The sequence below is a fragment of the Salmo salar genome, chromosome ssa23 (assembly GCF_905237065.1).
Source record: "Salmo salar chromosome ssa23, Ssal_v3.1, whole genome shotgun sequence".
NCBI lineage: Eukaryota > Metazoa > Chordata > Actinopteri > Salmoniformes > Salmonidae > Salmo > Salmo salar.
In genome coordinates, this window is record NC_059464.1 from 31,940,589 (window position 1) to 31,963,928 (window position 23,340).

At 43.5% G+C, this 23,340-nt stretch overlaps 1 protein-coding gene and 1 non-coding gene across 2 annotated transcripts in view; one reads left to right on the forward strand and one right to left on the reverse strand.

Annotated features, from left to right (window-relative positions):
• shdb (Src homology 2 domain containing transforming protein D, b) overlaps positions 1–11,587 on the reverse strand; it is a 29,985-nt gene extending 18,398 nt beyond the window's left edge. The window contains exons 1-4 of the mRNA XM_014169710.2: positions 11,353–11,587; positions 10,155–10,536; positions 8,459–8,609; positions 5,987–6,211 (exon numbers count right to left, since the gene is read on the reverse strand). Of these exons, the coding sequence (XP_014025185.1) occupies positions 5,987–6,211; positions 8,459–8,609; positions 10,155–10,490 (712 nt within the window). The 5' untranslated portion in view covers positions 10,491–10,536; positions 11,353–11,587. The remainder of the gene's footprint in view (positions 1–5,986; positions 6,212–8,458; positions 8,610–10,154; positions 10,537–11,352) is intronic.
• Positions 11,588–12,280: 693 nt separating this feature from the next.
• trnas-uga (transfer RNA serine (anticodon UGA)) lies at positions 12,281–12,351 on the forward strand. The gene has a single exon. It is a non-coding gene; the product is annotated as a tRNA-Ser (tRNA).
• The last annotated feature ends 10,989 nt before the right edge of the window (positions 12,352–23,340 follow it).

Genomic DNA, 23,340 nt, shown 5'->3' on the forward strand with positions numbered 1-23,340 from the left:
CCAAAGACCCCCTGGGTGTGTGACATCAAAGGGCAGCTGAACGGGACATTAGGAGAGAGACCCCAGTGCTGCTGTACATACATCCCTCTCCCTCATCCCTCCCTCTGCTTAATTATTGAGCAGGCAGACACACTCCGCCACTTTCTCTGGCTCTCTGTGAATTATTGATGCATGGTGCAGTACAATGGCCCCATCTGGAGAGCCCCCCCCCAGCCCTGCAGAAGCCATGATTAAAGTGTGACCTCCGCCCGCTGCCCCCCCCCCACCACCTCCCCCCAACCACACTTCCTCTCCTGGCTGCCTCCCATCCCCACCTCTCTCTCGCTCCAAACAGAGAGAAAAGGACTGAGGGGAGAGTGTGGGGTAAAGAAACAGGCTCAGAGCAAACAAAAATGAGGGAGGGTTAGAATGTAAGGAGGAGGGGAATGAACTCGGTGAAGAGAATCGCACTTCAGAGTGTGTGGCCATTTATTTTATTTCTTTATAGATCTTTTTTTAAGAGGACAGAGTTAAGCTTTGTGTGTCATGGTTAATGGGAAAATTCCAACAGAATTCCTGCCCTGTTTGGGGGGAGTTCCAGACAGCATTCAACACAAAGGACATTCAGTGCAGTACAGTATAATACCACCACGTGCTTATGAACCAGTTGCACTAGTATGAGAGCATTCTGTTCATATGTTGTGATTCCAAAGTTGCTGCGATATGTAGCACACAAGTGCCTAGTATAAATGTTTGAATTTCTGGGGACGCTATTTGGTCCATCTGTGTTCCAGTGTGACCTGTCTGCAGTGTAACATCAAACCTGAATGAACCATTTGTAACTCCCTCATGACATCACCTTTACCTCCTCCTGAGGATGTCAGCACTCATCACCATGACAAATGGCAGGACGTGACCCTCTGCTGGACTGGTGCACGCACGCACGCACATACATAACATTACATAGAGAGAGGTCACTCAAACAGAAGGCACATCTGGGCACCATTTACTACTAATGAGAACCGGTGGCTCTGTCACACAGGCTGGGGAGCCCATTTGCTCAAAGGTCTTTCTTGTGATATAAGACATTGTGACAACATAATGTTCTGAGAGAGGACTAGCAGGCAGATTGAGATTTCAGGACAATAGAATATTCAGGATTATAGTACAGAAACCTGAACAGACCACTAAGCATACACAAAAGCGGCTGCATTTAGACACGCTAATTAGTCTTTTGACCAATCAGATCGTCTCAGAAAAAGATCTGATGTGATTGGTCAAAAAGTATCAGAACAGGGCTGCCTGCGTGAATGCAGCCAGAAAACCTCACACTGAAGTGGGTCCATTGGTGTGGTTGGCAACAGGTGAAAGCAACTCACTAATTAATGGCTTGGCTGAATCACTATCATAGTAATCATTCCACATGCAAACAATCTGAGTGGATTGAACCATGAAAAAGGCATTTTAGGATCTGAACAAAACACATTTTCAATCCATTTTACTCTTTCAGTCTGGAAGAAAATGCCACAACAATCTAAAAAGCTGAGTAAATATAAAAAGCCTTTTTATTTAGCATAATCATAAATAAATATCCTGGAATCAAGCGACAGGAGCATTGGATAAATCCTGTCGTATCTTTTCATTAAACACAATTATGAAGACATCAGCTTTGTATCATGCCCAGCTCCCCATGTCCTTTGTGCCCACAAAGGCCTTCTGCTGGGCACAACTGCTCTCTACTAATGAAAGACAATTAACACCCTACACGAGTGTGAAACACGCATGGATTCACAAGCCATGAATTCACACTGAGGCATATACAAGATGAATATGCATGGCATTTGGAATTCATGGACAGAACTGAAAAAAATATGTGCTGCTTTGTGTCTCATGTTGTATTTCAAGTCGACCCAAGGATTTTCTATTCCTCCTTTTCCTCTTTCTCCGCTCTCTTCCATTTTTCTAGGGATTGTATATTCTGGTGCCTTCCTGCACACAACTCTCTCCACCTCCCTCTCTCCCCCACTCATTCTCCCCTCTAAGTGGGGCATTATCTCTCCATTCACTGCTTCTCTCCTCCCCTCTTTCCATCTCGCTCTGCCTCCCATCCAGCTCACTTGAGGGAGCGAGCCGGGATCGCGGAGGACATGTCTTATCATTAACGTCAGATCGAGTGAGGGAGTGAAGGAGGGAGAGAGAGAGCCAGGGATGGATGGGAGAGCATCTTCCCGACACATCCTGTAAATTGATGGAGAAGCCAGTCTGGACCCCCAGGGCCTACTTAGAGTGAGCTAACAGACCAGGGAAATCTCATTATTGCAGCTTCACACACAGTCAAGGAAACACACACGTGTCTTTGTAGACTTTCCAGTATTAACCAATCTAATATTCCATATCTGCAAAAGATGGTGTGAAGATGGTGCTAGACTCAGCGATATGACGTAGATGCAGAAAGTAAACAACATAGTGGAACAATTTCCACAACAACTAAGAGCGTTAAAGCGTGAGGCTCGACTTCTCTGCTGTTTTGGTGCCTTGGCTACTACGCACTAACAGCGTGAAGCGAACCCGTGGACATGCGCAGATACTGTGTGTGACTGTGTGAGAGCGAAGTCTTGCATCTCGCTCATCTCAATATCTCCGGTGGTGCTCATGGCAACATCATTTCGCTGAGTCTAGCTTTAAGGCCTTACTTGTGGAGGGAGACCAGATAGAGATCAGATACAAACAGCACATAAATCAAAGACACCGTGAACCTAACACCACTCATTTACTCATTAGACAGGGCATTTTGTGTGGAGTAATGAGTCTGTCCATTTCATTAGCTCACTAATTGGTGTTGCATGGCTGCAGGGCTATCTATCCCTCCCTCACTGTTGAATGTTCGATGACTCCCAGAAATGAATGATGGCTGGATGAGGGGGTAGCTAGGTGCTTGTGACAGCTTTGCGGTGTACTAATTAAAACTTACTGGACTGTCAGCCGCAGGCTCTCTCACTACTGGTGTAACGCAATTGACTACCAACTCACACCCTAACCCTGATCTCAACCACCTGAGCTGGACTCCACAGTGAACACTAAGTCCCACTGGCAAGAGGATATGCACAACATTTAACTTCCTGATTATCATAATTGTGCATGCAATAATACGCAACCATGCAAAAAGCCCTGTAAATATTTATTTACGAGCATCCTGTTCTCACCCGACTGAGGTGACTGGTGATAATCAGGCCTACTGACAGCAGTGTGTGTGATTTGTGTGTGGGGAGGGGGGCGGGGTGAGAGCTGAGGCACTGTTGGCAGATCGTGATGCCCACCCGTCCCCCTACACCCCCTGCGTTATCAGGCTGCCTGTGTGTGTCACCTCAGTAGGGAGAGAGGACTGCAGGGACAGCCCTGTAAATGAGAGGTTGTCAGCAGGTGACTGATTGCACCCTGCCACAATGCCCCCCGGCTTTGCAAGGGTTCCACAAACATCCACTGAGCTCACATCAAATCTGCCATACAGTGAGGGAAAGAAGTATTTGATCCCCTGCTGATTTTGTACGTTTGCCCACCGACAAAGAAATGATCAGTCTATAACTATTATGGTAGGTTTATTTGAACAGTGAGAGACAGAATAACAACAACAAAAAATCCAGAAACATGCATGTCAAAAATGTTATAAATTGATTTGCATTTTAATGAGGGAAATAAGTATTTGACCCCTCTGCAAAACATGACTTAGTACTTGGTGGCAAAACCCTTGTTGGCAATCACAGAGGTCAGACGTTTCTTGTAGTTGGCCACCAGGGTTGCACACATCTCAGGAGGGATTTTGTCCCACTCCTCTTTGCAGATCTTCTCCAAGTCATTAAGGTTTCGAGGCTGACATTTGGAAACTCGAACCTTCAGCTCCCTCCACAGATTTTCTATGGGATTAAGGTCTGGAGACTGGCTAGGCCACTCCAGAACCTTAATGTGCTTCTTCTTGAGCCACTCCTTTGTTGCCTTGGCCGTGTGTTTTGGGTCATTGTCATGCTGGAATACCCATCCACGACCCATTTTCAATGCCCCGGCTGAGGGAAGGAGGTTCTCACCCAAGATTTGACGGTACATGGCCCCGTCCATCGTCCCTTTGATGTGGTGAAGTTGTCCTGTCCTCTTAGCAGAAAAACACCCCCAAAGCATAATGTTTCCACCTCCATGTTTGACAGTGGGGATGGTGTTCTTGGGGTCATAGGCAGCATTCCTCCTCCTCCAAACACGGCGAGTTGAGTTGATGCCAAAGAGCTCCATTTTGGTCTCATCTGACGACAACACTTTCACCCAGTTGTCATCTGAATCATTCAGATGTTCATTGGCAAACTTCAGACGGGCATGTATATGTGCTTTCTTGAGCAGGGGGACCTTGCTGCCGCTGCAGGATTTCAGTCCTTCACGGCGTAGTGTTTTCTTGGTGACTATGGTCCCAGCTGCCTTGAGATCATTGACAAGATCCTCCCGTGTAGTTCTGGGCTGATTCCTCACCATTCTCATGAACATTGCAACTCCACGAGGTGAGATCTTGCATGGAGCCCCAGGCCGAGGGAGATTGACAGTTCTTTTGTGTTTCTTCCAATTGCGAATAATCGCACCAACTGTTGTCACCTTCTCACCAAGCTGCTTAGCGATGGTCTTGTAGCATTAAAATGATAGACTGATCATTTCTTTGTCAGTGGGCAAACGTACAAAATCAGCAGGGGATCAAATACTTTTTTCCCTCACTGTAACCACCTTGGTGTGTGTGTGTGTGTGTGTGTGTGTGTGTGTGTGTGTGTGTGTGTGTGTCTGTGTTTGTCATGGGCTGCTGTAGCAGTTCTGCCGACCACCGGCTTATTAGCACTGGATCAGTCATGCAAACGTGAGCATGTAATTAACTGAGAAGAGAGGGGGAGGAGAAGGAGGGGAGGGAGAGCATGAAATAGAGGGGAGTGAAAGCGAGCGTGTTGATTTAGTCTCCTGTCACCTTGACCTCCGGACTCTGAGATGCAGCTCATTTAAGCAGGCTCTACCGTATCGTACACTGATCTACTGCCCACCGCCATCTGTCACTCTCATACACACAGATAGAGACAGGGCTTCACAACATTAATACACTTTGTACCTTGTATTGTTAAGATGTAGGTCTCTCTGACACAGACAGACAACTCATTGTGTGCCAGGGATAGTATAGTGGTAGTGGGATACCTAGTCAGTTGTACAACTGAATGCATTCAACTGAAATGTGTCTTCCGCATCTAACCCAAACCCTCTGAATCAGAGTGTGGGGGGGGGGGCTGCCATAATCGACATCCACGTCTTCGGCGCCCGGGGAACAGTGGGTTAACTGCCTTGCTCAGGATGACAGATTTTTACCTTGTCAGCTCAGGGATTCGATCCAGCATCCTTTCGGTTACTAGCCCAACACTCTAACCACTAGGCTACCTGCCGCCCCATTGGAGGGCAGCAGTTTGATCCCCCATTCCGCCACTTACTTTCTTAGCTTTATCCTTCTCATCCGTCTCCCCCTCTACATGTCTAACCTGTATCTGGCAATAAAACTTGAAAGTACCCCAAAATATTTTTTCTAAGAAATAAAATAAAAAAGCCTCGTGTTCAATAGGCAAGTAGTCATGAGTGGGATCATTCAACATGTGTGTGCAATGGAGTGAGAGTGGGATCATTCAACATGTGTGTGCAATGGAGTGAGAGTGAGATCATTCAACATATGTGTGCAATGGAGTGAGAGTGAGATCATTCAACATATGTGTGCAATGGAGTGAGAGTGAGATCATTCAACATATGTGTGCAATGGAGTGAGAGTGGTCATTCATTCAAGGGGGGGCATTGTGGCTGGAGTGAGAGTGGTCATTCAACGTGTATAGTAGGGTGAGACACAAAAGTGAAATACTGGTAATTGAGTGTAAAACTGTGGTTGTGAGTGTAATAGTAAAAGTGTGAGATTGGTAGTCATGTTGCTGAGGAGGAGACTGAAGTCAGTCCGTACCTGCGAAGGCTTTAGAGATGTTGTCTTTCTTCCACTCCCAGGGCTGGTCGTATTCATCTGCTGGCCGCTCGTCATCTTGCGGCAGCCGGCTCTCCCTGCCCTCCTCCAGGAGGTCTCCGTACCCCAGCCCCACCCCCAACGGCCGCCCCCGTTCATCCTCATAGGGGGTGTCGTAGAGCTGCACCTCGCCCCGCGCAAGGCCTGCCCTGGGGCCACGCTGCAACTCTGGTAGAGAGAACACAAACATTTGCCTTATTTAAAATGAAAAGAGCGTTCAACTATTTGTATTTGTATTATTTTTACGCAGCCTGCTGGAGGCTTAACTAAGCCCTGGGCTAGACCCGCAGCTGTGGAGCAGAACAAACAACAGTCCCTTCTCTTCACAGTCACAGCAGCAATCGAGTTACTGCATCTCACAACAGCCACTCATTAGCATTTTCATCAGATTTCTCAGCATGCAGCATGTTCTATAAAAATCAACCTTCAGAGAGTTACGTGTGACCTTGAGCTACGTAGTCATAGATTATTGAAATAACAAAACATCTGAAGACAGACTTCTGAAACAACAGGCGTATCGATGAGCCTCAGCAATCAGTGGCTGTCTCATTGATGTGGGCTGAGAAGCTCAACACTGGCATATCACATATTGGGTGTGAGGAAAGTGGAAGGATCTTTTGTCTCCACTACCAGCCTGGCTATGGAGGTGCAGTTATGTAAGAGGGAAAGAGTGCTGGAGCTAAATGGGAGGGTTGGTTGGTGAAACACAGAACGGGCTAACTTTAACCTTCAGAGGACACACTGCCATTGGGCGCCCCTGTTGTCTCCATGGCGACAGAGGAGGCCCTGGGGACAGACCCTGAGGTGGGAGGAGGAGGTGAGGAAAGGAGGGCTGGGTTGGCTTGATGTTAAGTCACTGAGACAGAGGCAGGCTCAGTGTCGTGGCATACTGCTGTACCTGTGCAGGGAGCCTGGAGTGTCAGGGCGCCGAGAGGAGATTAGGGGAGGGAGATAAAAACAGGCAGGGTTGGAAATGAGAAATGGATGGGAACATGATGGTGGGGGGGATGAGGAATCTATTACAGTATGCAGATGGGTGGCAGACCAGTGGGTGATAGAGAATAGAAACTGAGTTCTACTAAACTTTAAAAAACGTGACAGAACCAGATCAAAGATACATTGGGATGACATCTGCCAATATTTGTATAATTTAACCCTTTACACTCGTGGAAATTAGCCTATATGGATAGGGCTAAATTGAAATATTTCTTACAGAAGAAGTATGAAAAGGATATATATGGCCATGGTAGCAACTATTCACCTGAATCCAAAAATTACAATGTTGATTTTGTGCATTTTACATTTACTGTACTTTTGCCATATTTGTTTATTAAAAATGTGAAAATACTCTGGACACTTCCCTCATTCAGACAACAAAAAACGTGCAAAAGTTGCCCAATTAGCATGAGGGATGGGTCAACTTCTTGTCGCCTGTTCAGCGATGTGAAGCGCAGTGCCTGAGCTCTGAATTCATGTTACTGTATAGCCACTACGTTCCAATTTAGGCATCCATCAATGTCCAAATCTGCCATTTTCAATCCGTTTAAGGGTACGAGTGTTACGGCTATGGTCAGTAATAATCCGTCTCTGGGATTATAATAGCGATTCTACTTGAGAATTTGAGATATTCAGTCTCAGACACCTGGTTCTCTGTTCCACCATGTTTTTTAATGAGCGGCCACAGACACACCACACTGACTCAGTCCTTGGTTGACTGGCTCAGACTCCATTGTGCATCTAACAAACTGAAAGACTAGGAGCCCTTTCATCCTAACCCTGTGACTATGAAGTACTTATGACCTGAATGAAGCCAGCAAAGACAACAGTCAAACACATACTCACTAACTCTCAGATGGACTAAAAAGCTACCCAGACTCCCCCGAGGGCAGCAAGGGGAGAAACCACCATTCTGATTGGAGAGACGCTTCACTACACAAGCCTGACAGACAGTGGTCGGGGAATAAGAGATGTTACTACAGAAAAGCCAAATGAGAAACGATAGATCTGAAGGATGGAAGAATAGCGAGCGGGAAAGGGCGCAGTTGGATAGAGATATTCGTAAGGGGAGGTGAAAGGCTGTGTGAGAGCTGAGTGAGTCAGACTGAAAGAACTGTCTGAGATGGGGAAAACTGTTTCTGCTGGAAGGGGAAGTAGCCTAGTCAGCAGATCTGTTTGTACTCTAGGCTCTAGCCAATTTTTCTATCTAAGGCATGACAACCAAAGTCAGAGGAGTTGGCTAAAGCACAAACAGATCTGGCAATGAGCTAGGGATGTACAATAGGAATGTAATTACAAAATATATACTTTTGTATTATGTGTGACCTACCTGTTATCAGCCTACCTGTCGTGTGGTCTGTAGTATGTTTAACAATGTTCTAAAAATGACATAAATACATCCAAAACCATGAGACTCGCCTGTGATGACACGTTGGGCCTCGTAAGGCTCCATGTAGCCGTTGTTCTCACAGGGAACGTGTCCTAGATCAGATTCTGGCCAGGGGTTTGGGTGAGCATCAAACGGATCAGAGTAATCTGTGTCCCCTGCTGCTGGGGCAGAAGGAACTACCTGGGATACAGAGACACACACATAAAGATAAGGTGCACTACACCATTCATACACATAGCAGTCTCAACTACAGACCACTGACACCAGAATTCTAAAATATTTTCATTGTCCAAAAATAGACTTCCAATTTTTCTACGTGTTGCCAATTTTTCTATGAAATGAATTCGTTGACATCTGAAAGCAACACGAAATGAGTATGTCAGAAATGCCTCCTGCAAGACCCTATGATCTGTGTTCCTCCCATTGAAGCGTCTATGTGAAAATGACCAGAACAATCTGACATTGACTACGCCCTCCATTTGTTTTGTACACTGCTGCTACTCACTGTTAATTATCTATGCATAGTCACTTCACCCCTACCTACATGTATGACCTCTAACCTGTACCCCCGCACACTGACTCGGTACCGGTACCCCATGTATATTGCCTCGTTATTGTTATGTTATTGTGTTAATTTTTATTTATTTTTTATTTTTTAGTAAATATTTTCTTAACCCTTCTTGAACTGCACTGTTGGTTAAGGGCTTATAAGTAAGCATTTCACGGTAAGGTCTACACTTGTTGTATTCGGCGCATGTGACAAATAAAGTTTGATTTGATAACAACAAAACAATTCAGGCTGTCCTGGTGTGGAATAGCCCATACATGCTGCACACAGGAAGGAATAGTAGTCAGCTGGCACACTGACAACTACAAAGGCAGCCATATGGTCACACACAATCAGACAACCAAGTCACTCAACAAACCCCTGTTAGACACGCAGCTACAAATTATATACATTCCCTTGTTGATTCAGTAACAGGTTATCGAACGACCAGGAATGAATCTGCAATGTTAATGAGGGTATAGATGTTCTCACACACCAGAATTCTACACTGAGACATTAATGAGGGCAGCCAGAGCACGCATGCAGAGAGTCTGTATCGACTCTACTTTCCCTCAGACCTTCAATGTACTGTTAGGAGCTGCGCACTTGTGGCTTTTCAAATGATACATCATTATCTTAGTCATGATGTGTGAGCTGATTTGTTAAATGAATTAATGTGCATTCGCTGCCTTTCTACATAGGCAAACTCTCACTCTCCCTCTCTCTCTTTCTATATCTCTATGAAATCCTGAGCATCCCTGACCCTTGCAGCTGTGCCTGTGTGTTCTCCTGCCAACACATACTGTTCTCATCCAGGGTGGGACTGGAAGCCTGATGGCAGCATACCGTCCAGGGCTTCCTTCACCATGTGTTCACATGGGGGTCTCTCTCAGCTTGCTAAACCAAACGCCATTTATTATTTATGGCTGGACATAAACTCAGGGGACTATGACGCCCCACTCAATGAGCCATCCAGCCCATCAATAACACTTCCTTCCATTTGCCATCTAGGCCAACCATGTTACGGGCCACTTCAAACATGGCGTGATGTATTGAAACATTGCATACTTCTGACTCACATTACCAGTCACTTGCTTATGGGTTTTATCAATAAGCGGAGAGGTCTTTGTAATGGTAATGAATGTTAATGTTAATGTAGAACAGGAAAAATGACTTACAGGCTCTTGTTCCTCTAAGGAGACGGCACTCAGTAAAATCTTAGTTCGCCCCAGCTCCTGTGAGTCCACCTTGATGAGGCGGTGTTTGGGAGATACAACCTTCATATCCAGGCTGGCGGACTTCAGAGGAGAACCAAAGGCAGCAAGCGAAGAGTCTGATGACCCAGAGTCGTTTCTGTCCCGGTTCTCAGAGTTCTCGTACGGGTCCTCAAAGTCTAGGTTTTTCTGAGCCCGATAGGCTTTTAAAATCTCACTCTCTGTGTAGTCTGGTTTGGGTGGCTGAGGAGGCATCCTCCTGCTCCCAAAACTAAGATAGTCTTTGAGCCACTTTGCCATTTGACCTCTGCTCCCTTAGACACTTGATGAGTTTAAAGACAGGTTGCTGTTGGGGACAAATATGATGATTCAGGTTAAACTACTTACATGCCCTTGGGTGAACTGATTCTAGACCTCAGACTAAATAGACAACAGACAGTGGATTGGATTGACATTGTCTGTCCTGAAGTTATGTAAAACACTGTAACATAACTTCTTCCATTTATAATGCAGGACATTGGTGCAGGGGCCACATCCACTGGTGCAGGGGCCACTGTGCAACAGCTTTAAAAAAAAATCCGAAAAAAAACAAACCCTATTTCCGACGACAGCTGGACTTTATTTACTATTACATTTAAAGCCCAGGTAATAAAGTATGATTTAATTCACTGACACTGAATCCACTAGGGACAACTGTCAGTAATATATCATAAAAATAAAACAGTTTTTTCCTGACCTGTGTCGAATCCTGCTTCAAAACAGCAGGCAATCATCACCAAATGAAATAACTAAATGTTACATCACAATTATATTTTACAACAAAATACGACTGTATTAGCCTACTGCATTGCCACTATCATGAAATCAACAATACAGGTAACGCCTTAACACACATTGAAGGCAATTATACCTAATCAAAGTTTATTATAGGCTAAAAACATCTAGGTCCAAAACCTTCCACTGTAATCATAGTTTCCTTTCGTTCTAGTCCTCTGTGATCTGTGCATTACTTGACCATCAACAACGATAAAATTGAAACAAACTACAATTTATACACTTCAACTTATAATTTTACTTCCATGTAAATTCTGCAGCTTTTAAAACAAGCTTTTCACAAAATTCCTGCTTTTCTACTGACAGTGCATTGCGCTGAGACACAAACCTTCGGTCATTGGCTTCTTCTACCACTCAGTATTCGAGCGCTTTATTCCACGTTTCTTCATTTTGATCGTAATAAAGTCAAACGTGGAAAGTCTTCCTATTTTGATAGCTTTTGTCCGTTACTGTAAACAGAGAAAGTAAAACAACTACAGTCAGCTCCGGTACGAGGGTGGAGAAGCACAGTAGAGTTCCGATAGAAGGAAACGACTGATCGCAAATGTGCAAGTGAGAGCAAAACCTACGAGAGAAACCACGCGATTAAAGGGGAGGGTGACAACCCACGAGTCCCAACGGATTATCCCTTTAAAAATCAGCCGATTTTCATTGAAACATTCAACACAGACCACTAATCCCATATCGTCTGAGTAATTGCTTCAATAGAAAAAAATAAACATAAAAAATACACGATTCTATGTTCCTTACAAATTAAAGGAAGAAAAAAAAACTAACTTCAGCATAGCCACGGGAAGTAGGGGTGCTGAGGGTGCTACAGCACCCTAGGAAAATATATATAAATAAATAATTATAACATTCTTTTTTAGAAAAATATATATTTTTCACAAACGTAGTGTACTGGGCCTTTACTAGCATTAGCAGACCGATTATAGACTTCTGTAGCATGGGCAAAAAAGTGTGTCCGCTTTGTAAGAGTTGTTGCCCTGTCCCTTTCTCTGAGATTGTCATTCTAATGGATTCCAGAAAGAACAAAACCCTGTCCTCAAACATGTACATCTAAAGGTGCTAAGTTTTGGGTAAAGACACAAAACATCCACATCAAATGAAATATTTATCTTGATGAAATAACATAGAAAACAGCCACTTTTTGTGCAGTATTAATATACCATCCTTACAAACAACTTAATGTAAATATATTGTACATAGGCTGGTCATTGAGTACATAGAGACAGCAAGTGGTTTGGTGATGATATGATGTGGCTCAGTTGGTAGAGCATGGCACTTGAAATGCTAGGGTTGTGGGTTCAATTCCCACAGGGGACCAGTATGAATATGTATGTCTTGGAATAAGAGTGTCTACTTAAAAGGAATTAATAGACTATTTCAGTTTTCACATAGAAAGAAACTGGAAAACATATATCAAGCATCTATTATTATTTTCCACAAGAATTATCAGATTAACTGTTATGTACAGATAATTATCAGACTCAAGTTACAAATGTTGTTAAGTAGTGCCCTGGGCCTTTACTAGTCCTATATTAGGGACCAGTTATATACCCAAAAACTACTTCCTGCGGCTATGCATTTCAGACACTTGACCAGATTAATGAAATGCTTGTTCTGGTTGAATAACAATTGAAAACTCATCAAAAGAGACTAAAAGCTTTGCATAATTACAGTTTCCTCTTTTTTCCTCTCAGATGTTCCTCATTCCAACACTCTTTTGCTGATTAGTATGGCTTAATAACAAGTTAGGCTATGCCACTCAAAATTATGTAAATGAGGTGGGACAATTTGTAAAAGAGGAAAAAGGATTTCCTCTGCACAATAATTAACACCTACACCAACAAACTGTCATCCTCAGCAAAGTCTGACACACACATATTGAGCAAGCAAATGGGAGATGTGAGGTGCCTGCCTGCCATACTCTCCAAGACATGCCCACCTATGCAAAAGCATGGTGATGCAACATCTGCAAAGAAAACCACATAATAGGTCTAGACACAAAGAGAAAACATAATTTATGTTAAAATAGATTGCACATTTGTCATCTAGGCAGAGTGTGCTTCATACTTCCACAAATGTCCATTTATCCTGGGCACAGGGTTGTTAAGGAGCCAATTGGATTTCAGCAATTAGGTGGGTGATCCAGTACTGTCTGGGCCAGTTAAGACACCATTCATGCCTCTTTACGACAGCCATGATCTCACTCCCTCCACGGGAGAAAGAGAGGATGAGGTCATAGCTGAGCTGCAGCCCTCACCACCATCGCTACAATTCCCCCTCTCCTCCCCCGCAATACTCCCCAAATGACTTCTTCCAGACTGGTATGCCAGGCAGGAGGGACAGTGGGGAACAAAAGAGTGAAGTAGTGCAAGAAACAGAAGGCAGAACCCCCTGCAGAGAGAGGAGGACAAAAAAAAGACCAAATTTATTGATACGATGTTGTGTTTGCATAAACAATCTTCCAGTTTTTTCCACCAAAGACTCAAATCAAATCCAGTTGAATGAAAATCGATGTGCGTGGACAGACTTCTAACACAATCATCAATGAAGACCAGTGACAAAATAGCAAATACTAATGCTTGGCATTTATCGCCCCCTTTTGGTGGTGATTTGAACATACTGCATAAAGACTTCACAATGTATCCATCATTCTCATAATGACACCTGTTAGATAATTTATCTGATTAAGTTGTATGATGTGATTCGTGTAGGAGAAGCTGAACTGACTGTTTGGCTGGTGTGGTTTTGTCTGGGCTGTTCCTGGGGTTGTGTCTCTCCCTACAGTGCTCTGCTCTCCACCATCCACATAGCCACAGCCATCCTTCTGAGAAAGAACAGATTTCAGGTATAATTAAGTTAGCTTTGGAGGGTTACACACTGAACGTCCAGTAGTTTCAATTAGATAGATATATATTTTAGTTCCAATATTTTAGTGTAGGTCTATTTATAGTGTTATAATTGCCTGAAATTGGCATAAAATTGACTGCAAAAATGTGGGGGGCAGGGAAACATGAATAGAAGCCAAATGTCGTTTAAACTGCTCCGGACTTTTCTAACCTTATTAGGTTACACTGTGCAATGCCTACATGTTTCGAGCAGCCCACCATAGTCCCTGTGCCCAAGAGCGCCAAAGAGGGGTTGGGTTAATTGCGGAAGACGCATTTCAGCTGAAGGCATTCAGTTGGACAACTGACTAGGTATCCCCCTTTCCCCCTTTTATCTAACCTTTATTTAACTAGGCAAGTCAGTTAAGAACAAATTCTTATTTACAATGACGGCCTAACAAAAGGTAAAAGGCCTCCTGCGGGGATGGGGGCTGGAATTAAAAATGCAAATACAAAAATAAAAAATATAGGACAAAACCCACATCAGGACGAGAGACAACACAACACTACATAAAGAGAGACCTAAGACAACAACATAGCATGGCAGCAACACATGACAACACAGCATGGTAGCAACACAACATGACTACAACATGGTAGAAACACAACATGGCAGCAGCACAACATGGTAGCAGCACAAAACAGGGTACAAACATTTTGGGCACAAACAACAGCACAAAGGGCAAGAAAGTAGAGACAACGATACATCACGCAAAGCAGCCACAACTGTCAGTAAGAGTGTCCATGATTGACTCTTTGAATGAAGAGATTGAGATAAAACGGTCCAGTTTGAGTGTTTGTTGCAGCTCGTTCAAGTCGCCCAGTAGAACTCACATCTGTAGCCATGAAATGCTTTGAAAGGCTAGTCAAGGCTGACATCAACACCATCATCCCAGACACCCTGCACCCACTACATTTCGCATACCGCCCCAACAGATCCACAGATGACACAATCTCTATTGCACTCCACTTTCGCACCTGGACAAAACAACTGCTTGGCCGCGCACAACTCCAACACCATCATTAAGTTTGCAAGCGACACAACGGTTTTAGGCCTGATCACTGATGACAATGAGACTGCCTATGGGGAGGAGGTCAGAGACCTGGCAGTGTGGTGCCAGAACAACAACCTCTATCAACGTCAACAAGGCAAAGGAGCTGATCGTGGACTACAGGAAACGGATAGCCGAGCACGCCCCCATCCACATCGACAGGGCTGTAGTGGAGCAGGTCGAGAGCTTCAAGTTCATCGGTGTCCACATCCCTAAGGAAATATCATGGTCCACACACACCAACACACTCGTGAAGACGGCACGACAATGCCTCTTCCCCCTCAGGAGGCTGAAAAGATTTGGCATGTGATCTCAGATCCTCAAAAAGTTATATAGCTGCCCCATTGAGAGCATCTTGACTAGTTGCATCAAGGCTTGGTATGGCAACTGCTTGGCATGCGACCGCAAGGCGCTACAGAGGGTTGTGCGTACTGCCCAGTACATCACTGGGGCCGAGCTCCCTGCCATCCAGGACCTCTGTACCAGGACTTGTCAGAGGAAGGCCCTAAAGTTATAGACTATTGTCTCTGCTACCGCACATGAAGCGGAACTGATGCACCAAGTCTGGAACCAACAGGACCCTGAACTCCTTCTACCCCCAAGCCATAAGACTGCCAAATAGCTACCGGGACTATCTGCGTGACAGAGAAAATCGTTTTTGTGTCATTTAGAAGGAAAATGCGTGCATTTTTCAAAAGCTGCTAAAGGTTCCAAATACATTTTTAAAAGTAGCTAAATTAGTTCCTAGGTGCTGTTTGAAAAAAAAGTTGCCAGGGTAGTCTGAAAAGTTGCTAAATCTAGCAACAAAATTGCTAAATTGGCATCACTGGCTGTCGCAACGTACACCACTGATCATGTTAGGACTTTCAAAGGCACCTGCCCTTTCTTCTAGATCCTCCAATCACCTATGCGCAAGAGGTTGGATCAGAGTTTGTTTGGCGGGGGTAGATGACAGATTTAGTATCGTATGTATTTTTTATGGAAACATTGGAATAACTCATATTTATCAACTAAGGACAAATATTCCTATTTCATTTCAAATTAGCGTAGGCTAATTTCTAGTTATAAATAATCTAGTTCAATGCTGGTTTATTGCGATAAGCCATGTTTTACTGCATTGCAGTTTGTCTTGCGGCATATCCCAAATTGTAACTCTAACCACGTTTCCGTCCAGAGTTTTTATGCTAGTAAAGTTATACCTTATTAAAACAAAATCACGACAGCTGTGATGGAAAGAGGAAGTGTCGATCCAATTTTATAAATGCCAACAGATAATTTCTTAGTTGTAATTTCTTTTTTTAAAACTACAAATAATTATAATATAAAAAAATACATACAAAAAGGAAAACATTTGTTCGTTTGACATGGTAGCATCTATTTGTGTCGGTAAAATTAGTTATGAGAGAAATGGCGTGTAAACGCCTTTATGCTCAAATATTGATATAATAACTTTTCAATCAAACTCAGCAAAAAAAGTAACCCTTTTTCAGGACCCTGTCTTTCAAAGATAATTCGCAAAAATCCAAATAACTTCACAGATCTTCATTGTAAAGGGTTCTAACACTGTTTCCCATGCTTGTTCAACCTACCATAAACAATTAATGAACATGCACCTGTGGAAGGGTCATTAAGACACTAACAGCTTACAGATGTAGGCAATTAAGGTCACAGTTATGAAAACTTAGGACACTAAAGAGGCCTTTCTACTGACTCTGAAAAACACCAAAAGAAAGATGCCCAGAGTCCCTGCTCATCTGCATAAACGTGCCTTACACGAAACCCAAATCGGCTGCGCACGTGCGCCATCGTGCATATTTTGTCCCCCCACACCAAACGCGATCACGACATGCAGGTTAAAATATCAAAACAAACTCTGAACCAATTATATTAATTTGGGGAAAGGTCGAAAAGCATTAAACATGTATGGCACTTTAGCTAGTTAGCTTGCACTTGCTAGCTAATTTGTCCTATTTAGCTAGCTTGCTGTTGCTAGCTAATTTGTCCTGGGATAAAAACATTGAGTTGTTATTTTACATGAAATGCACAAGGTCCTCTACTCTGCCAATTAATCCACATATAAAACGATCAACCGAATTGTTTCTAGTCATCTCTCTTCCTTCCAGGCTTTTTCTTCTATTGACTTTATATTGCGATTGCAAATTTCATAAATTAGGTGCATTACTGCCACTGACCTCGTTCGTCTTTCAGTCACCCACGTGGGAATAACCAATGAGGAGGTGGCATGTGGGTACCTGCTTCAATAAACCAATGAGGAGATGGGAGAGGCAGGACTTGCAGCGCGATCTGTGTCAGAAATAGAACTGACTTCTATTTTAGCCCTTGGCAACGCAGACGCTCTTTGGCGCGTGCGAGCAGTGCGTGTGTAATAATTGAATAACATAGATTTCTAAATTTATTTTGCAACGCGAGTGGTGTACTCAGCCTGTTAGGCATGCTGCAAGGATTCATGAGGACTGCAGATGTGGCCAGGGAATAAATTGCAATGTCTGTACTGTGAGACGCCTAAGACAGTGCTACAGGGAGACAGGACGGACAGCTGATCATCCGCACAGTGGCAGACCACGTGTAACAACACCTGCACAGGATCGATACATCCGAACATCAGAACAGCGGGACAGGTACAGGATGGCAACAACAACTGCCTGAGTTACACCAGGAACGCATAATCCCTCCATCAGTGCTCAGACTGTCCGCAATAGGCTGAGAGATAGGTCCTCACCAGACAGGTCCTCACCAGACATCACCGGAAACAACGTCACCTATGGGCACAAACCCACCGTCGTTGGGCCAGACAGGACTGGCAAAAAGTGCTCTTCACTGATGAGTCATGATTTTGTCTCACCAGGGATGATGGTCGGATTCGCGTTTATCGTCGAAGGAATGAGCGTTACACCGAGGCCTGTACTCTGGAGCGGGATCGATTTGGAGGTGGAGGTTCCATCATGGTCTAGGGCGGTGTGTCACAGCATCATCGGACTGAGCTTGTTTTCATTTCAGGCAATCTCAATGCTGTGCGTTACAGGGAAGACATCCTCCTCCCTCATGTGGTATCCTTCCTGCAGGCTCATCCTGACATGACCCTCCAGCATGACAATGCCACCAGCCATACTGCTCGTTCTGTGCGTGATTTCCTGCAAGACAAGAATGTCAGTGTTCTGCCATGGCCAGTGAAGAGCCCGGATCTCAATCCCATTGAGCACGTCTGGGACCTGTTGGATTGGAGGGTGAGGGCTAGGGCCATTCCCCCCAGAAATGTCCGGGAACTTGCAGGTGCCTTGGTGTAAGAGTGGGGTAACATCTCACAGCAAGAACTGGCAAATCTGGTGCAGTCCATGAGGAGGAGATGCACTGCAGTACTTAATGCAGCTGGTGGCCACACCAGATACTGACTGTTACTTTTGATTTTGACCCCCTTTTGTTCAGGGACACATTATTCTATTCCTCTAACCAATAGTGCAAAAAAGGTATTAGGTGAACAATAGGTAAGTAAAGAAACAAAACAACAGTAAAAAGACAGGCTATATACAGTAGCGAGGCTATAAAAGTAGCGAGGCTACATAGACACCGGTTAGTCAGGCTGATTGAGGTAGTATGTACATGTAGATATGGTTAAAGTGACTATGCATATATGATGAACCGAGAGTAGCAGTAGCGTAAAAGAGGTGTTGGCGGGTAGAGGGTGGGACACAATGCAGATAGCCCGGTTAGCCACTGTGCAGGAGCACTGGTTGGTCGGCCCAATTGAGGTAGTATGTACATGAATGTATAGTTAAAGTGACTATGCATATATGATAAACAGAGTGTAGCAGCAGCGTAAAAAGAGGGGTTGGGGGGCACACAATGTAAATAGTCCGGGTAGCCATTTGATTACCTGTTCAGGAGTCTTGTGGCTTGGGTGTAAAAACTGTTGAGAAGCCTTTTTGTCCTAGACTTGGCACTCAGGTACCGCTTGCCATGCGGTAGTAGAGAGAACAGTCTATGACTGGGGTGGCTGGGGTCTTTGACAATTTTTAGGGCCTTCCTCTGACACCGCCTGGTGTAGAGGTCCTGGATGGCAGGCAGCTTAGCCCCAGTGATGTACTGGGCCGTAAGCATTACCCTCTGTAGTGCCTTGCGGTCGGAGACCGAGCAGTTGCCGTACCAGGAAGTGATGCCACCAGTCAGGATGCTCTTGATGTTGCAGCTGTAGAACCTTTTGAGGATCTCAGGACCCATGCCAAATCTTTTCAGTTTCCTGAGGGGGAATAGGCTTTGTCGTACCCACTTCACGACTGTCTTGGTGTGTTTGGACCATTCTAGTGTGTTGTTGATGTGGACACCAAGGAACTTGAAGCTCTCAACCTGCTCCACTACAGCCCCGTTGATGAGAATGGGGGCGTGCTCGGTCCTCCTTTTCCTGTAGTCCACAATAATCTCCTTAGTCTTGGTTACGTTGAGGGATAGGTTGTTATTCTGGCACCACCCGGCCTGGTCTCCGACTTCCTCCCTATAGGCTGTCTTGTCGTTGATCAGGCCTACCACTGTTGTGTCGTCTGCAAACTTAACCTAGTCGGTCAAATGTTGCATTTTTGGACGACTTCGAGACATGAATAGCCTACATTATTTGATACATTCTATCTAGCCCAAGGCTAGAAGACCAAAGCAAGAAGATAATTGGGGGTGGTATTTAAGATCAGCCCGGAAGTACAGTAGTGCACTCAGGGCAAAGGTCGTCATTAGTTACCAAAGTCATAAACCACGGCCATTTCTAAAATTTTTCTTCTGATAACGTTATTTTAAACCTAACTCTAACCTTAACCACAATGTCAACCTTGTGTCTAACCCTAACCTTAAAATAAGACCACAGAGCAATTTTTTTCTCATGAAATTCTACTGTAAGCCAGTGTTGACTTTGTGGTAAACAAGAGATGGAAAATAAAGTAAACAAATTAAATAAAATAAAAATGCATTTGTCACATGGTTTGTAAACAACAGTTGCAGACTAACAGTGAAATGCTGACATACGGGCACTTCCCAACAATGCAGAGAGAAATGAAGATAAATAATAGAAACATAAAAATATAATAACATGAGGAATAAATACACAATGAGCAACGAAAATTAGCTTTGTAGCCTTTATTTAAGGCTATATACACAGGGTAATAGTACCGTTTTGATGTGCAGGGGTACGAGGTTATTGCGGTAGATACAGTTGAAGTCGGAAGTTTACACACAATACACCTTAGCCAAAAACATTTAAACTCAGTTTTTCACAATTCCTGACATTTAATCCTAGTAAATATTCCCTGTTTTAGGTCAGTTAGGATCACCACTTTATTTTAAGAATGTGAAATGTCAGAATAATAGTAGAGAGAATTATTTATTTCAGCTTTTATTTCTTTCATCACATTCCCAGTGGGTCAGAAGTGTACATACACTCAATTAGTATTTGGTAGCACTGCCTTTAAATTGTTTAACTTGGGTCAAACGTTTTGGGTAGCCTTCCACAAGCTTCCCACAATAAGTTGGGTGAATTTTGGCCCCTTCCTCCTGACAGAGCTGGTGTAACTGAGTCAGGTTTGTAGGCCTCCTTGCTCGCACACACTTTTTCAGTTCTGCCCACAAATTTTCTATAGGATTGAGGTCAGGGCCTTATGATGGCCACTCCAATACCTTGACTTTGTTGTCCTTAAGCCATTTTGCCACAATTTTGGAAGTGTGCTTGGGGTCATTGTCGATTTGGAAGACCCATTTGCGACCAAGCTTTAACTTCCTGACTGATGTCTTGAGATGTTGCTTCAATATATTCACATTATTTTCCTTCCTCATGATGCATCTATTTTGTGAAGTGCACCAGTCCCTCCTGCAGCAAAGCACTCCCACAACATGATGCTGCCACCCCCGTTCTTCATGGTTGGGATGGTGTTCTTCGGCTTGCAAGCCTCCCCCCTTTTCCTCCAAACATAACGATGGTCATTATGGCCAAAGGGTTCTATTTTTGTTTCATCAGACCACAGGAAATTTCTCCAAAAAGTCATATCTTTGTCCCCATGTGCAGTTGCAAACCGTAGTCTGGATTTTTTATGGTGGCTTTGGAGCAGTGGCTTCTTCCTTGCTGGGCGGCCTTTCAGGTTATGTCGATATAGGACTTGATTTACTGTGGATATAGATACTTTTGTACCTGTTTCCTCCAGCATCTTCACAGGGTCCTTTGCTGTTGTTCTGGGATTGATTTGCACTTTTCACACCAAAGTACGTTCATCTCTAGGAGACAGAATGCGTCTCCTTCCTGAGCGGTATGACGGCTGCGTGGTCCCATGGTGTTTATACTTGCGTACTATTGTTTGTACAGATGAACGTGGTACCTTCAGGCATATGGAAATTGCTCCCAAGGATGAACCAGACTTGTGGAGGTCTACAATTTCTTTTCTGAGGTCTTGGCTGATTTCTTTTGATTTTCCCATGATATCAAGCAAAGAGGCACTGAGTTTGAAGGTAGGCCTTTAAATACATCCACAGGTACACATCCAATTGACTCAAATGATGTCAATTAGCCTATCAGAAGCTTCTAAAGCCATGACATAATTTTCTGGAATTTTCCAAGCTGTTTAAAGGCACAGTCAATTTAGTGTATGTACACTTCTGACCCACTGGAATTGTGATACAGTGAATTATAAGTGAAATAATCTGTCTGTAAACAATTGTTGGAAAAATTACTTGTGTCATGCACAAAGTAGATGTCTGAACTGACTTGCCAAAACTATAGTTTGTTAACAAGAAATGTGTGGAGTGGTTGAAAAACGAGTTTTAATGACTCCAATCTAAGTGTATGTAAACTTCCGACTTCAATTGTATGTACATAGGGATAAAGTGATTAGACAATAGAATATATAATAAACAGTAACAGCAGCGTATGTTATGAGTCAAAAGAGTTAGTGCAAAAAAGGTCAACGCTTAGTCACAACACACGTGCCTGCCTGCAAAAGTGCATTGTGAGAAACGTCAGCAGCAGGCGCTCAGCTCGTGCAAGGCAGCAGAAGGCCTGCAGCAATTTCAGCAAATTGCAAATCATTGTTGGCTGACTGCAGCAGCTGTAGTACGGGTTCGACGAGCCAAACCCAATGAATGTAGTTGGTGACGAATGTTTGATCAGAACTTACAACATCAATCAACGTGTCTCAATCAAAATTGTACAGCCAGAAGTACAGAAAAGAGTGAGAGTCTGTACCTGAACAAATGTAAAATCATATTTGAGTACAATGACGCAGTTTTACGTTATCACGCAATGACATCACAACGTCATTTAGCAACAAATCAACCTGCCTCTAGCAACTTACCCTGAAAATTAGTTGGCAACACTGGCGACAGCAGGCGACCGAAGCAACCCCTCCAAGTAACAACCCTCTACACCAGGTATTTATTTATATACCAAGATAATTTAGAGGTATGTAGCCTAATGTGGGTAGGCCTACTACATGCACATTACCTATACATTACCACTTTAGTAATAATCAGTGTGAACTACATGTAGTTCAACTAGTAATTGAACTGCATTTTGCAGTAGCTGGGTGGTAGTTGAACTAAATTCAAATATAAGTAGTGTTTCCAGTAGTTAATACGTTTTTTTTGTCAAGTAGCAGTGTAGCTAACTAGAATACTGGAACTATGCACTACTTTTCATGCAAAAATCAATTCTGGATGAAGTAGGCAATCATTTCCTTTCTTTTTTTGGCATCAGACCTGCCTAATTTTGTGTTTAATATGCTAAATTACACATTCTGTTAACATATGACCTCAAAGTGTCTTGCAATTTGTGGTCTATGACATTACAGATTTACAAAGGATAATTTTTCCCCAAAGTAGTTTGGATGTAGTGAACTACTTTTTCAAAGTAACTTTAGTTAACTAAAATACACATTTTTATTAAGGGTAGCTTTAGTGTAAGCGTAAATTCTTCTCATGTGAAATAATTTGTAGCTTGGTAAACTATATTTTTAGAGTAGCTTCCCCAACACTGATAAAAACTGTAAATGTATTGGTTATGTTTCCCAAAAGGCAAAATGCTTCATAAATTAAACTGAGAATTGGCCTATGTCTCGATGATGGCATTCTAAAAATATGTAAGGCATAATCAATGATGGTCTATGCATTCTATATGGAAAATAATGAACAAAATGGAAGGTGTGTTCCACAATGCACTAGCGGATATACCATGCTGATATACTGTGCATTATATGGAAATAATGCATGCTGTAAAATGCCATTTAAGCCAATCAGAAACTAGTATTTAACAATGCCATGGTATAAATTGTGGTTATCACACAAGAGTCCATCAAACCGGGTATTGTTGTATTTTAGGTAATGCAAAGG